General features: G+C 41.7%; 1 protein-coding gene across 2 annotated transcripts in view; it reads right to left on the reverse strand.

Annotated features, from left to right (window-relative positions):
* Positions 1-811: 811 nt before the first annotated feature.
* The window catches only part of kctd15b (potassium channel tetramerization domain containing 15b), a 38,355-nt gene continuing 25,769 nt past the window's right edge, over positions 812-13,397 (reverse strand). For both annotated transcript variants that reach the window (XM_084721070.1, XM_084721062.1), the window contains exon 5: positions 812-4,232. In XM_084721070.1, the coding sequence (XP_084577196.1) occupies positions 4,074-4,232 (159 nt within the window). In that variant the 3' untranslated portion in view covers positions 812-4,073. The remainder of the gene's footprint in view (positions 4,233-13,397) is intronic.

A 13,397-nucleotide genomic window follows, 5' to 3' on the forward strand; every position in this document is an offset into this window, starting at 1 on the left:
TATGCCATAAAATGTAAATGGATCTCCTAGATTATCCTTTGATCCTAGCATACATTTTCTGTAGGTTATGACGTCTACTATTCTGAGGTGATCCATGTTCGCCTCCAGCTAATACCTTGACATAATCATGATGTCGGCACTAAAAGGATCTATAGTAGGCTGACCAGACGTGGTGGTCTGTCGCCAGACATCCCTGTTTTTAACGCAAAGTGAAATAATATTTTACATAGCAAGACTGGGCAGCAGAAACCTACTGGTTGACATCTCAATTGTTTTGTGCTTGTTTTGGTCAACAGAGGGAGTGTCTCGCTATAGTAGCTTCATAGCACTCCTCTTCTTCTTCTACTACCTACTTGCTGGCACTGGTTTTAGATAAAACTGCTGTGGAAAACTCTGTCAGGAACTACCTGTCAAGTGAATCCACAACATCACCACACGTCTTTTACAAAGTTACGTAGTCCCCAATTTTATCAATTGGCCTGCAGTTTATTTTGAAGTACATCAGTTACCATGGTCAGAATACATGAATCCAAAATTGGCCCCATTTTTATTTAATAGATAATAACGTTGAATATCTTAATTATGCATTGATGGCCAAACTGGAAATGTCTCAATTTTTTATATTATAAATCTGGTCACCTCAGTCTAAAGTACAAGCACAAGTGAGCTGCTGCACAATAGAGGGACGTGCTGAAATTAAGCCTTGTTCTTCCCTCTTCAAGGTTATTGGAACAACAAATGAGACACATCAGATATACAGTACATCCTTTTATTATCGCAAATATGCAAGAAAAGTCAAATGGAGACACTGTAAATGAACACATGCCCTTTAATACCACAGTCTAATTGTTTTAAACACTTTAAATAATATACATTTGCACCTTATGATACCCTTTGAAACGTCTTAATCCATATGTACACAATGTAATGCTTTGAAATTCTTTTCATTCTTTTTGTGAAGAGGACTAAGAGGTCTCTTAAAAACACGAGGGTCGCGTAAAACCCAGAGTCCTGATAATTCAATATACAATAACTGTACAACTGACCCGCCTCAGAGGTGGAGTGAATGCCGTGTGAAGTGGCTGAAACACTGACCAGTACTTCGTCTGAAAGGGTGGCCTGTGTGAACATGTCTGTGACGTTTCCAGTCCCGTCAAGTCTGTCAAGCTCTGTAGTTAACCTGCCACTTAGAAGCAGAGTTGAGAGGGGCTTATTGCAGGCAGAGGAACCCAAAACTGCAATTTTTGTTCCTTTTTCTCACTTTATGTGTAGGACGGTGTCTGGGCGGTCATCTTCTGTTTTTAATTCATATGTGCATGACCCCTAAGCTCTGTTAAAATCACAATCTGTGATTTCAAAATGCCACATCAGTGAGAAAATATGCCTTCTTTTCCTTCCTCCCTGAAAAAAGTAATTCTTGCAGATGTGTGGCTTTAGTACATTGATCCTTTTTTTACCCCTGTTTCCTCAAGAACTAACCCAGATGAGTTTCCACACCTCGTATCAACTGGATCAAAGATGTCCGGATCAGCAGCAGAGTCAAGTTGCCTGGCTGTACAGTATGTTCTGCTCAGATTTGACTCATCAGTTTGTTTGGTTTGTTGCGGTGTGGTCCAGCGAGCCACAGCATACTGTAGGAGGGCGTTTTGAAAACCAGGGCATGGGGATGACACAGCAGCAGGGGGTGCAACCCGAGTTTCTACTGGCACCACTGAGCTGGGAGCCTTCGGGGAGGCAGAGGGGGGGCGAGCAGCGCTGCGAAGAGCCCAACATGCCTCGGCACATGAAAGGCCTGGTTGACCATTCCCTTTGAGGCGACTGGATGCAAAGGCGCGGGCCACTGGCAGGTCACAACAAAGATGGGCTTGATTGTGAGAGAGAGCCCCAGGCGGGAGAGCGCTGGACTGGGAGCTACGCTTCCATCGAGCTCATCTTTATCCACTCATTGGCCTTGTTTAATCAGCAGCCATCCGGAGAGAGCAGATATTAGGACAACATGGTCAGAAGAACTACCACCCATTTTTTTTTAATGAACAACTAGTTTATAAAAACAACCCCGGTTAAACTCAAACAACTGCCAGAGCCTGCGAAGATCAGAATGGGCTTCTTCTTTTTTTTTTTATCAGTCTTTTGGAATGGAAGAAACAGCATCTGTAAGTTACACACAAATATAAAGCATGAAAACTTGGCCTTTCTTGTTTCTGTCTTTGATCCAGAAATGTTGAGAATAAGACCAAAAGAATGAGAGCAGGATAGAGTAAATGCCGCCCACTCGCCTCTTTGTGAATAACACGCTGATGCTGGGACTACAGTTCACTTTGGGTTCTGCCATACATACAGTACATGTGAAGAACCATTGAAATAATCCTGGCTTAGAAGTGACAATATTGAAACAAACAAAGGCCGTGTCTCTCGAACTTTGTCTGAAGGTACTGCGAGCTATTCTCAACAAAACTGTCAAGGCTGGAGGCCTGGAGGAACAAATGTCGGTGCCCTTCATACAGTTTTGAATAATGCATTGTTTCTCTCTCTATAAACTGTAAAAAGACATGACGTCTCTATGTTTGTACAATCAACAAAATAGGCACCTTGTCTCCTTTGGTACCTACAGGATTTGTTCTGTTTTAAATGTTTTAATGTTCTAAAAGACGAGAAGATAAACAGCTTGACTTGGCACTGGTCACTACTGCGTTCAGACAGTGTTTGGTGGGAACAGGTCTGTAGGAAACGTTTAAGTGCAAAGAAACATTAAGCATTTAGAGTATATCTCTTGCTGATCATGAGACATACTGGTAAACGTCAGCTCTCCACGCTGGTCCTCAGCTCTTTAACATTCTAGCTCAACAAAACTGCAACACACTGAGAGCTTGTGCAACTTCAACCTGAATTTCAAATTCATGAACGTTCTTAAACTTCTGCTAAATATGAACAAAGGTTTGTGCTTGTGAGAGAGAATCCGATCAGAGACCCGAGATATGTTTTAGAGCTAATGAGCACAAATCCCAGAGCACTTTTTTATGTGTGCTACACATTTGACTATAAACAATGTTGAAACATCCAGGTTCTCTTCCATCCCCGTCTGAACAATGGGACTTTTTCCGGCTCTGAATGCATTGCCAGCCAGATCGCTTTAGCCACATAGCCCGCAGACATCTGAGTTTCTGCAGCTACTGCCAAGAAACGCTCCCTCACAAGCTCTCAAAGCCTAATGAATACAACGTTCATACATCCTTCATATTGGAGAAAGGAAAAAAGAGACATTAAAAATAATCCTATTAATAATAATTGTTTACACCATGTCATGATAAGAACAGCAAAAAGGGAGCAAGAAAAACATACTTTAGAAACAACAATGAAAATTGTAATAAACAATCAGTTTGGCAAACAATGCTGTTTTTTGACGAGGCTCTGCCGTCTGGAGCGAGGCCTGCGGAGCGAGGTGGGATGGGGTTGGAGGGTTGTGGGGAATCGGGGCCTTCTGGGGGACTCGTGAGATGAGATTATGTCCTCTTCCTGTTATCCTTAACAGTGTCCTGTCTGCCAAAGCGTCCTTGTCCCACAGCAGGAGAGACCTGTGACCACTCAGACATGACATGGGCTTTAGTGGATGATGAAAGTGGGATAGAAAGGTGGGGTTTGTGAGCGTGTTGACGAGTTGAGTGCCTTGGGATTCAAGAAGGGGGCAGTTGTGTCACTCCAAAATGGGCCAGGACACATTTTTCATAAGAAGATGAGGGAAAAACCAACCAGTCAGGGTGCTAAAATGGTTCAGTGAGCTGCTGTTGAGTCCATTTGTCGTTGTTTTCATCACAGTCCCGGATTCTTTGGGCGTTATTTAACATAATCAAAAACTTTTGCTGCTGATGCTTTTTTTCCTTTGTTTGGTACTACATTCCCCTTAGAGTTCTGCAGAGCTGGCGAGGTTAACAAGCCTCTGCTAATACTTAGGTATGTTAGGGGTGGTTGTGGTTCTGTTAGGGCAGGGAGGGGGCAGGGAGAGGCAGGGTGGGGTGGTGTGAGAAGATGGAAGGAGTGTTGTGGGGTGGGGTTGGCAGTCCCTCGCCCAGAATGCTCTAGTCCAGGGGTTCCTGTTTTATCCTGATGGGAGTGTTGATGGAGAGACTCCGCCGGTCCTCGCGACACAACACGTACTCGCTGAACTGGGATGAGTCCACACCGCCTCCACAAGACGCCGCCACACTGAAACCCTTCTGGAAAAGGCGCTCCAGAACCTGAAAACAGAGGAGAAGAAGAGAGAAGAGACAGAGAGGTATTAGTAACATAGCTGCTATATCAAGTACCACAGGGATGACATATTTTTATAAGCCAGCCTGTTAGTTAGCATCACCCCTGTTCCTTCTACAAAAACCCAACTGGAGAAAATAAGAGCTGTGGCAAACAAGTTTATGACACTGATATGTTTTGTTCACCAAGACAGTCTTCATAAACGAACACCACTTTTCTGATTTATCATGTAATGACAATCACCAGAAGAATAAAACTGACATTAGGCTAAAAACAAATTAAACCACAGTCACATGTCTTCATGCATAGTGTTTGGCATGATGTCATTGACAACCCCTGTAGTCTCATTTAGCTATGTGTTAGCAACCGCCCTTTTTTTTTTTTTTGAAGACAAATAAAAGCTGCAAAATTAATGAGTGGGCTAATTACTGATGTATTTTATATCATAGAACAAAATGTGAAAAATGTGAAAACGTTATATCTGGCATCTAACCAAAATCCCATTGACTTTGAGATGAGGATACCAGAAAAGCACTCTATAGAGCAAAATCTAACTTATTGCAAATTACTGATATGCTTCACTTTCTTGAGTGTTATCAGTCTTGAGAAGATTGATGCCACTCTCATGTCTGTATGCTAAGTATGAACCAACCACCAGCTGCTGGCTAACTAAGCTTAGAAAAAATATTAGAAACAGGGAAAAGCTACCTTGGCTAATCCCCAGTGACATGTAAAAATTAAAGTTTGACATTTCAGTTTTTGTACAAATTAAAAAAACAACATGCAATGTGTTAATTTGGCCTTAATTAGTGAGGTGCTGGTAGGTGGAATTTGATACCTTTAGACAGAGTCAGGCTAGCTGTTTCCCGTCAAAACATACTTTGGAATATTCCATTAATTTTCTGACATATTCTACCAATAAATTCCCCAAATCTTACATACTGTTCCTTTACGGAGAGGTTCAAAATTTTTGGAATATATGTTTATTCCCTGCTGAGAGTAGATGACATACATATTCGTATGTAGCATATATGTCTGTATATTAATATTCCCCCTACTTTGCTGTGCTTTTATGCTAACCTGAGTTAGCTGGCTGCAATCATACAAACATGAGAGTGGTATCAAGCTTTGAATGTAACTCTTTGCTAGAAGAATTTCCCGAAATGTCAAAGTTTAAAATGTAAGTCTGAAATGTAAGCTCATCTTTTTAGTCTGATATATCATTTTCTGCTCGAAATGTATGCTTTTCCAAACAGAGTCAGACTGCAGTCAGTCGTTTCCTTCAGAAAAATAATGATGGCTTATAGGAAAGTTTAATGATTTATTATACAAGAGTTTTAACGGTTTCCAGTGCATTTTTGTTCACAATGTTCGTCAGCAGCAAGTATAAGTATTTTGAATGGGTATCACTTTTTGATATCCATCCATCCTCACATCAACCTCAGATCTTCATCAGTCTCAACATACAGCATGTGTCATTAACCTCCCCCTCTTCCAATCACACGTAGAGATAGAATAAAACCAGAGGGCACTCCGACATCACACCACCTCTGCAATATTCATGCTGCTTGTGCTGGATTGGCTACTGAACCGAGGGGCATGAGCTCAAAGGGACGAGGCGAGCAGAGTGTGAGTGAGGTGTGTTAAGGGGCTCAGCGTGGTGATTACTGGAGCTCCTAATTTGAGTAATGAGGCTGGGGTGAGAGGAGAAGTGAGGTCCGTTAGCGAAGGAGGGAACGACGTGTGGGGAATGAGGATGGGGGGGGGGGTTATGGGTGATCTGCGTGAGGACAAAGTGTTGGAGCTGCAGGGAGGGAACGGGAGACAGGGCTGCATGTTAGCCCCCGAGTGTGGACATTGATACACACACAAGTCCAGACACAGATAAACTCAGACACAAACATGTGAACCCCAGCATCACTTTTCTCTCCTCATCTGCTGAAATTCTTGTGGGATGTTGTTTTTTTGGAGGGGGCATATCTAAATCCCAGCGCGAGGAGTGCCGTGTATTTACTTATTCCCCCGTCCTTTTTAATGGAGTGTGCAGCGCATGGAAATGAAAGGTCTCGCCAAGGGCTAACCCCTCCTGCCAGAGAAGTTTGCACAAAAAAGATCGGGTTCTTAAGACTCTCTTATACACACACACACACACACACACACACTGACACATACACTCATGGCGAAGGATGACCTCTCTAATTACAGGAGCGAGGGCCCCATCGGAGGGCTAAAGTGGGGCGTTTAGGCCTCCAGGTCGAAGGGCTGCAGCCTCCCCCTGACTGGGGATTAGCTCAACAGAGAAGAGCAGATAAATCACACACACACAAACACAGACACTCGTGAGATGTGTGCAAGAACGCAAACTTGCATTTGCAAAAATGCAAATTATAGCACACATATCCACACACAAACTTGTTGAACAGACCTGCACCCCCCCATCTTCCTGATTAAAACTAAAATGTGGGTTGACATGCTGCTTGTAAGCAGAAAGGACCACTTGGAAAAGTTACCCCCCCCTTTTTGTCCTCTGGCCATACGACAACGACAAACTCTGTAATTTGTGAGACAGAAGGGGCGGCAGACAGCTGATGGTGAGGATGGCTAATTAAGAGACCTGCCCAAGCATCAAACACTCCCAAATCCATGACAGACGACGGAGGAGCCTAACGATTATGGAAATGATATTACATAGCCTTCTTTGATCATTGCATCACATTGCATTTTTCCCCATCATCTCTTAACGCATGTGGGACTCTGTCATGTTCGGCAATGAATTTGGTCACAGAGGAGAATGGCCTGATCAATAAAGATAGTCTGAAAACACTTTTATCATTAATGCATGGCAACACAAAAGACTTAAGGATATTATTATAGATAGTTGTAACTGATTCAAGAATCCTGTAATGACTATAAGAAGCCATAAAAAAACTTCACATTCAGTTTGACACAGTGAATTAGTGCCACGGGGGAATAAACAATACATTGAATAATTAAGATGTATCCAAGCAAAAGGTTTCAATGTCCACAGGACAGCGTCCTGAAATCAATCCCAGCTGACAACAGAAAGTAATGCACCCTCTTAAAAAGCTAACACATGTCCTGGTGGCTCAGTTCAGCACAACATACTTGTGACTGCAGGCTGTCAGATCCCAGCTTATGCTTTCACTTGAGCAAAACCATAGAAAAATATTCTGACGGCGAGTTGCATGTGAGCAATTTGATTGGTCAAAGTTTCATTCCAGGCATGATGATTTCCGTGAAATGGAATAAAAGCTAATTAGCATTCTTCCTTTTTCTTTTTTTCCTTTTCATGTACACAACTTTGAACTCAGAGATGACCTTCAGAGACCGTATTGTCAGTGATCACATGTGAGGTAAGTCACTACAATTTTTGTGGCCTATGGCCGCAACAAACGCGACACCCCCTGATTGGTTTGACTCTCCCCAGTCTAAAATACAGCCCGTTATTTCCCATGATGCTTGCTGAACTGAGTGGTTTGTTAAGATGGTAAGACTACAAAACCATTTTTTATGTGACATTACACCTATACTTTGATTAAAGTGGTCATATTAAGCCTTTTGGGCTTATCTCTTTCCTTTAATTTAATACATTTTTGCTTGAAAAATTAATGAAACAATCAATTGATTATCAACATAGTGGGCAACTAAATTTCTTTTGGTCAGCTAATCGATTCATCAACTAATCGTTGCAGCTCTGTTGTAAAACAAGAAATCAGAATACAATTATACAGAGGATATGACAACACTTTACCAAAGTTAACTAGTTCTACTCTGAAGTTTATCCCTTCTTTTTGTCTTCTCCTGCCTGTGTGATTGGAGCAGAAAGCTTCTCACCCTCTCCGTCCCCAGTGATCCCTCTACATTAGAAACATAATAAACCATTCTCACTGTTACAGGGTCGACTTGGCTGCACAGGGATCTGCCCCCAAATCACACACATACCAGTCAATGTGTAACCATCTCACTGAGCTGCCACTCAATCTATGGTCGCAGTGGGGAAGAGGAGGGGATACATCAGCCTGATGCCTCACTCCTCCAACCTCCCAGGACCGTATATTTCCAACACAACGAATCAAAGTGGAGGAGTCTCAGGGCTGGAAACGGGAGCACCATGTAATATTGATGGCCACCAGTGTGCAGGCACACTCGTAACACCTCTCCGGAGGCGCTGGAAGACACTTGCTCCTTGTGGCACGGGGCTCAGAGTTGATTGACACGTATGACACACACGCTGCAGCATGTGATGGGCGCTGCACTCAGGGGGTCGCTTTTGTTTAACTATGCACACTCTTTAATATGTGACAAGGAGCGCTAACTGCACTCTCTGCATCGTATCCTCTGCTTATCGCAAGCATCTGGCATAAAACAGCCGAGAAGCTCCAACTCTCTCTAATTCTCTGAGCCATCTGCCAGCTTTTTTAGGAATCACAAGCGACAAAAACACTTTGACAGAGTAATATATTCTCATAGCATTTGCAGCGCATTATCTAGTGGCTGTGTTTGTGGAGCTGGCAAGACTGAGCTCACCATTACAAATGGGCACTTTGATTGAAAGTGTCTTTAAGTAGTGAGAATCCACACAGTTGTTTCGCTCAGGTCGTGGCAATGTGACCCCAAATCCCTGCAGTGTAAATACCCACTGAGCTAGGCGGAGGACAGAGGTATTTAGGCTTAGGTCTGTCCTCAAAGGGATGGAAACAGATGTGATCATGTGAGGATGAAGGAGCTCACACTACCTGACTCATTCACTAACCTTTTCTTAGTCATCTGTGGTCTGTGGTTTCTGGCTTCATGCTACTAAAACTGTGGTTACCAGCGATGGAAGGTAAGTAAATTTTCTCAAGTCCAATACTTAGAGTTCTGAGCAATTGTAATTCACTTGAGCATTTCTATGTTAAGATACTTTATTCTTCTATTCCACAACATTTAAGAGGCAGAAATAGTTACTTCTCTATTTTGCAGATTGATATTTCATATACAAAATAAAGGGTCCGAGTAGACCTGCAACAATTAATTACTTATTAATTGATTAATAATTTTTTGTCTTTTTCTTGAGAAAAAATGTCCAAATTCTCTGATTTCAGCTTTTCAAATGTTCTTCAGTCCTCTGTGAGAGTAAACTAAATATTTTTGGGTTGTGGGCCAAAAAAGAAATTTGAGGACGTCATCTTGGGCTTTGGAAAACAGTGGTCAACATTTTCAGATATTTTATGGACCAAACCACTAATCGTTTATTGCAGCCCCAGTTTAAAATGTGATGCCATCTTAAACATTAAATGCTGCTTACACAATAATCCATAACTAACAATGAACCAGTAATGTAACAACTTTGCATAATGTGCAGCTAGTTTGGAACAGACTTTGGACTGGGCTTGGGGCCCAAAGAAGACAGGAGCTAAAACACTTTGGGTCTCACGCAAAACCATTTTTGTATTCTCATCAAATTTTACTTACTTTTTTTGTATGAAGTGTTCATACAAACACGCCACATCAGATTCAACAAACACTTGTAACTTCAGAAAACCATGTAAATTACGACCAGTGTCTGAGTGCACATGCATAAGACTTGTAAATTAGCAGAACTAACGCCCCATATATGGCTGCACTTCCTGCTCCATATGTCAGTAAGTGTTCATTGATTAAAACAGTATCAAAGAGAAAAAAGAACTTTACAAGTTTGGAGTTTGACGTCCTGCTTTCAGAGATCCATAAAGGAAAATCTGTCATTTTAACAGCATCAGCAGTGGAATTTTAAGACCCGCTAAAGCTAAGAAAAGGAAAAAGCGAGTGCTGTAAATGGTGTCAGATTGTCACCAAAATTAAGAAGAATCGTCTCAATATGAAAATTACTTCAGAGAGAAAAAAACAAAAGACTCGCCACAGCCACAGTAAGGGGCGAGTGATGACTGCAGCGAGAGGATGGGGTTAAAGCAAAGTTTTCATCACAGAGACAAGGACAGAATAAGTGAGGATGTTCTCCTGGACAGAGACTTCATAAACCTGCATGTGCAGATACACAGCCAACACACCTGACAGCAGGTAATGATACGTCATTGAATGAATGATGGTAGGTGTTACATGGAAATTTACAAGTATATTATAATTTGAAATGTGGTCAAACAGGACAATGTTGACATAATTATGAAGCGTAATTTATTTTACAAACTCAAAATGTCAAACTAATGAAATATACAGTCATTAGTGAAAAACTGTTTTTTGGTTACTGACTGACTGACTGCACATGACTATCTGACAGATCTGGAACACTTGTAAATTGTGTTTGTCCCTGAAATAAAATTCAAAATACGAGAAAATTGGCGAATGCGAGTTCTCTTAAATCACTTACACCACTTATGAACAAATCTGTTGGTATAAGCAGTTCTTGCATGAGGCCCATTGTTTCAGACATGGGGTGAAAAGAGGTGCTGCAGCCATGGCCAGTAAGATAATCTATTTTTTGAACATTAGCATGTAAATATATTCTAGTGGAAACAAAATAAAAGTATGAGCTTGACAATGAGCATAAGACGGCCCCCTTAAAGACATTTTAGACATTTTTTCAATGTATTTCTAATTGTATTAATTACGTGAATAGAGGCGGTTTTTCTTTTCATTTTTAAAGCATATTTCTCCTGATTAAACTGCATACAAACTTGGGAAACGTGTAGTTAATTCTCTCCCTGTTTGTTCTCTTTTCCCTCCAGGTGCATCATAACACCCGTTGGCTGTTACCAGGGTCAATTGCAGAAGAGATGTACTTTCCACTACTTAACCATACCGCGTCCAACAAAAACATTCAACACTTTTTAAAAAAAAAACATTTTTCTGGCACCAACTGCTGCAGCTGTCAGCAGGCAACATCCAACCCCACCAAACTGCAGGTTAATCTGCTGCCTGTTGGGCCCCGAGTGCCTGATGCTGCTCTCTGCCCACTGAGCCACACAGGCTCGGAGACCCCTAACCACAGCAGTGTTAATGTCGCGTTCTGCCACTGAGGAGCACAGCTGAGGTGTTTGTGTGGCCTTGTCTGCTCTGATGAGCTGTGCTTTCTCTTTCCGCCCGGTGCAGGATTGATGGAGTGGCAGTGTGACATGTAAGAGAGTGTTGCGACGTGTTGCGTTCCCCGCCTGGGCAGCAGGGGGACAGGGGGCCCTTCTCTACGACTGCCTCCGCTGTCACATTGATGAAGGACGGATTGGCTCTGCTCTGATCTGAGTGCTTCATCATGGTGATGTATGGAGCAGCAGGCTCGGCTCCAGCTCTGGGACGCGTGTGTGTACACCTCTGTGGCTCTTTGGCTAAATGTTTTCCCTCCGTTAAGTGCCTTTGCTGCTCTCTGTTTCTCTCCGCTGGATCTACATCACAGCGCAGGTGGTTTGCATTATTCCCCAAATTCCATTCATGACTTCATGGAGAATCACTTGCCAAGGTGGGGTTGTTTATTCTCACTCTCTCACTTTTGAATACACAAGATGAAGAACTAAAGGCAGAGCTATATTTACAGCGAACACTGTAGTACTGTAAATCTTTCCTTCCTTCTCTCTGTGGACTGATACAGTTAGTCTTGTTATATTTCTGCAAAAAAAATATGATACAATGAGGTATCAGGAATTTAATATTCCTAAAGCCTAAAAAGAGTCTTTGAAATGCTTTGAATATCACCGAGTGACTGAAAGTAAAACAACCTCAGGGATGTTACTTTATCTTGGGTTGCTCCAACAAGAATTAATTTTTAAACTTGATAAAGTCATGCTTTAACTTTACATTATGCTGCAAAAAACTTTAACACTAACTTAAAATTAAGAAAGATTAAAATTAAACCTCTCATTAAACCTTAAACCTAAGTTAGCTGTTACTCCAAACCTATATTAAACATAAGTCTGTGGTGCCAAAACTTTAAACTTCATTCATTTAAAATGTGAATCAGTATTTAAGTTAAACTTACTCTTGAGAAGGTTTAACTTTTAAAACTACTGCCTATCTATTAAAACACTCTTTTTTCCTTACTGTACTGTTTTAGGCAGATAGAAAACAATGTAATGTTTTGTTAACATTTTTGTCCCAAAAACACTCAAATATATATTTTTATATATTTATTTTAATTTGGGTAGGCAAGTATCTCCATATTGATTAAACTCTATTCAATGTCAGGCTTCATCAGTAAACTTGGATTTACTAAATGGAAATGAGTTTTTAATTGTGCAACAGAGCTCTGCTCAATTTTCTGTCTAGATGTACTCATCCTAAACCTAGTTTTGTTAAACTCTGACTTGAACTAATCTTAGATTAAATTTATTTTGTCTAAGTGAACAGCAAAAACTAGTTTGCTGTGCTTAGTGTACAGTTAAGTCTTGAGAAATGCCATGTTATCTTATAGCATATCACAAGGTCTAGCAGTTTTCCAGCCCTGTGCCAGACAGCAACAGCACCTTTGCTTCAAGAAAATCATTTGGGGCTAAAATGATTTCTCTATGCCAGCGACATATAATAAACTGTAAGGACCTCCTCAAAAACCAGTCATGAATACTCTGATCCAGACAGTGCTACATCTGCCCCGTCCCCCCGCCTTCATCCTCTCCCTGGTCTTCCTCTGTGGGCAGGGTGTGGCTGTGTGTGTGTTCCCCTGGGTTGGGGTCCAGGACTGAAATCAGATCAGAGGCCCATTGTCTGGCGGGTAAGACAAGGATTATTTTCCTAACCTTCTCATACCTTCACGCAACAATGAGAGAGGACAGAATGAGTAAGTTGTTTAGAAAAATCTCCCCTTACACCGAAAAACACCTCCATCTGCTCCTCGTGTCCTCATCTACATCGACTCAATGAGCCGGGCCCCTCTACTGTGCTTGCATATGTGTATGTGAGTGTTTGATTTTTTAAAATGGAATGGGTATCTGTGTGTCTTAAAGGAGCCAGGATGAGACAAAAAAAAAGAGCCTGACGCAACAACTAACGGCACCTTAACCAAGAGAGAGGCCATACCATGAGACAAAAGGGAGCATCGCTTACAGGAAACCTTGAAGATCCAGCTCCTCTTTCTGTTTGCAGTTTGTCTGAAAGGAGGATTTCAGCTCACCTCACCTTCAGAGGAGCAGCCCAATAAAAGCCTAAACAATAAAACCTCCTTTCAGACC

This window comes from Lutjanus erythropterus, chromosome 1 (assembly GCF_056507025.1).
Source record: "Lutjanus erythropterus isolate fLutEry1 chromosome 1, fLutEry1.hap2, whole genome shotgun sequence".
In the NCBI taxonomy this organism is placed as follows: domain Eukaryota; kingdom Metazoa; phylum Chordata; class Actinopteri; order Lutjaniformes; family Lutjanidae; genus Lutjanus; species Lutjanus erythropterus.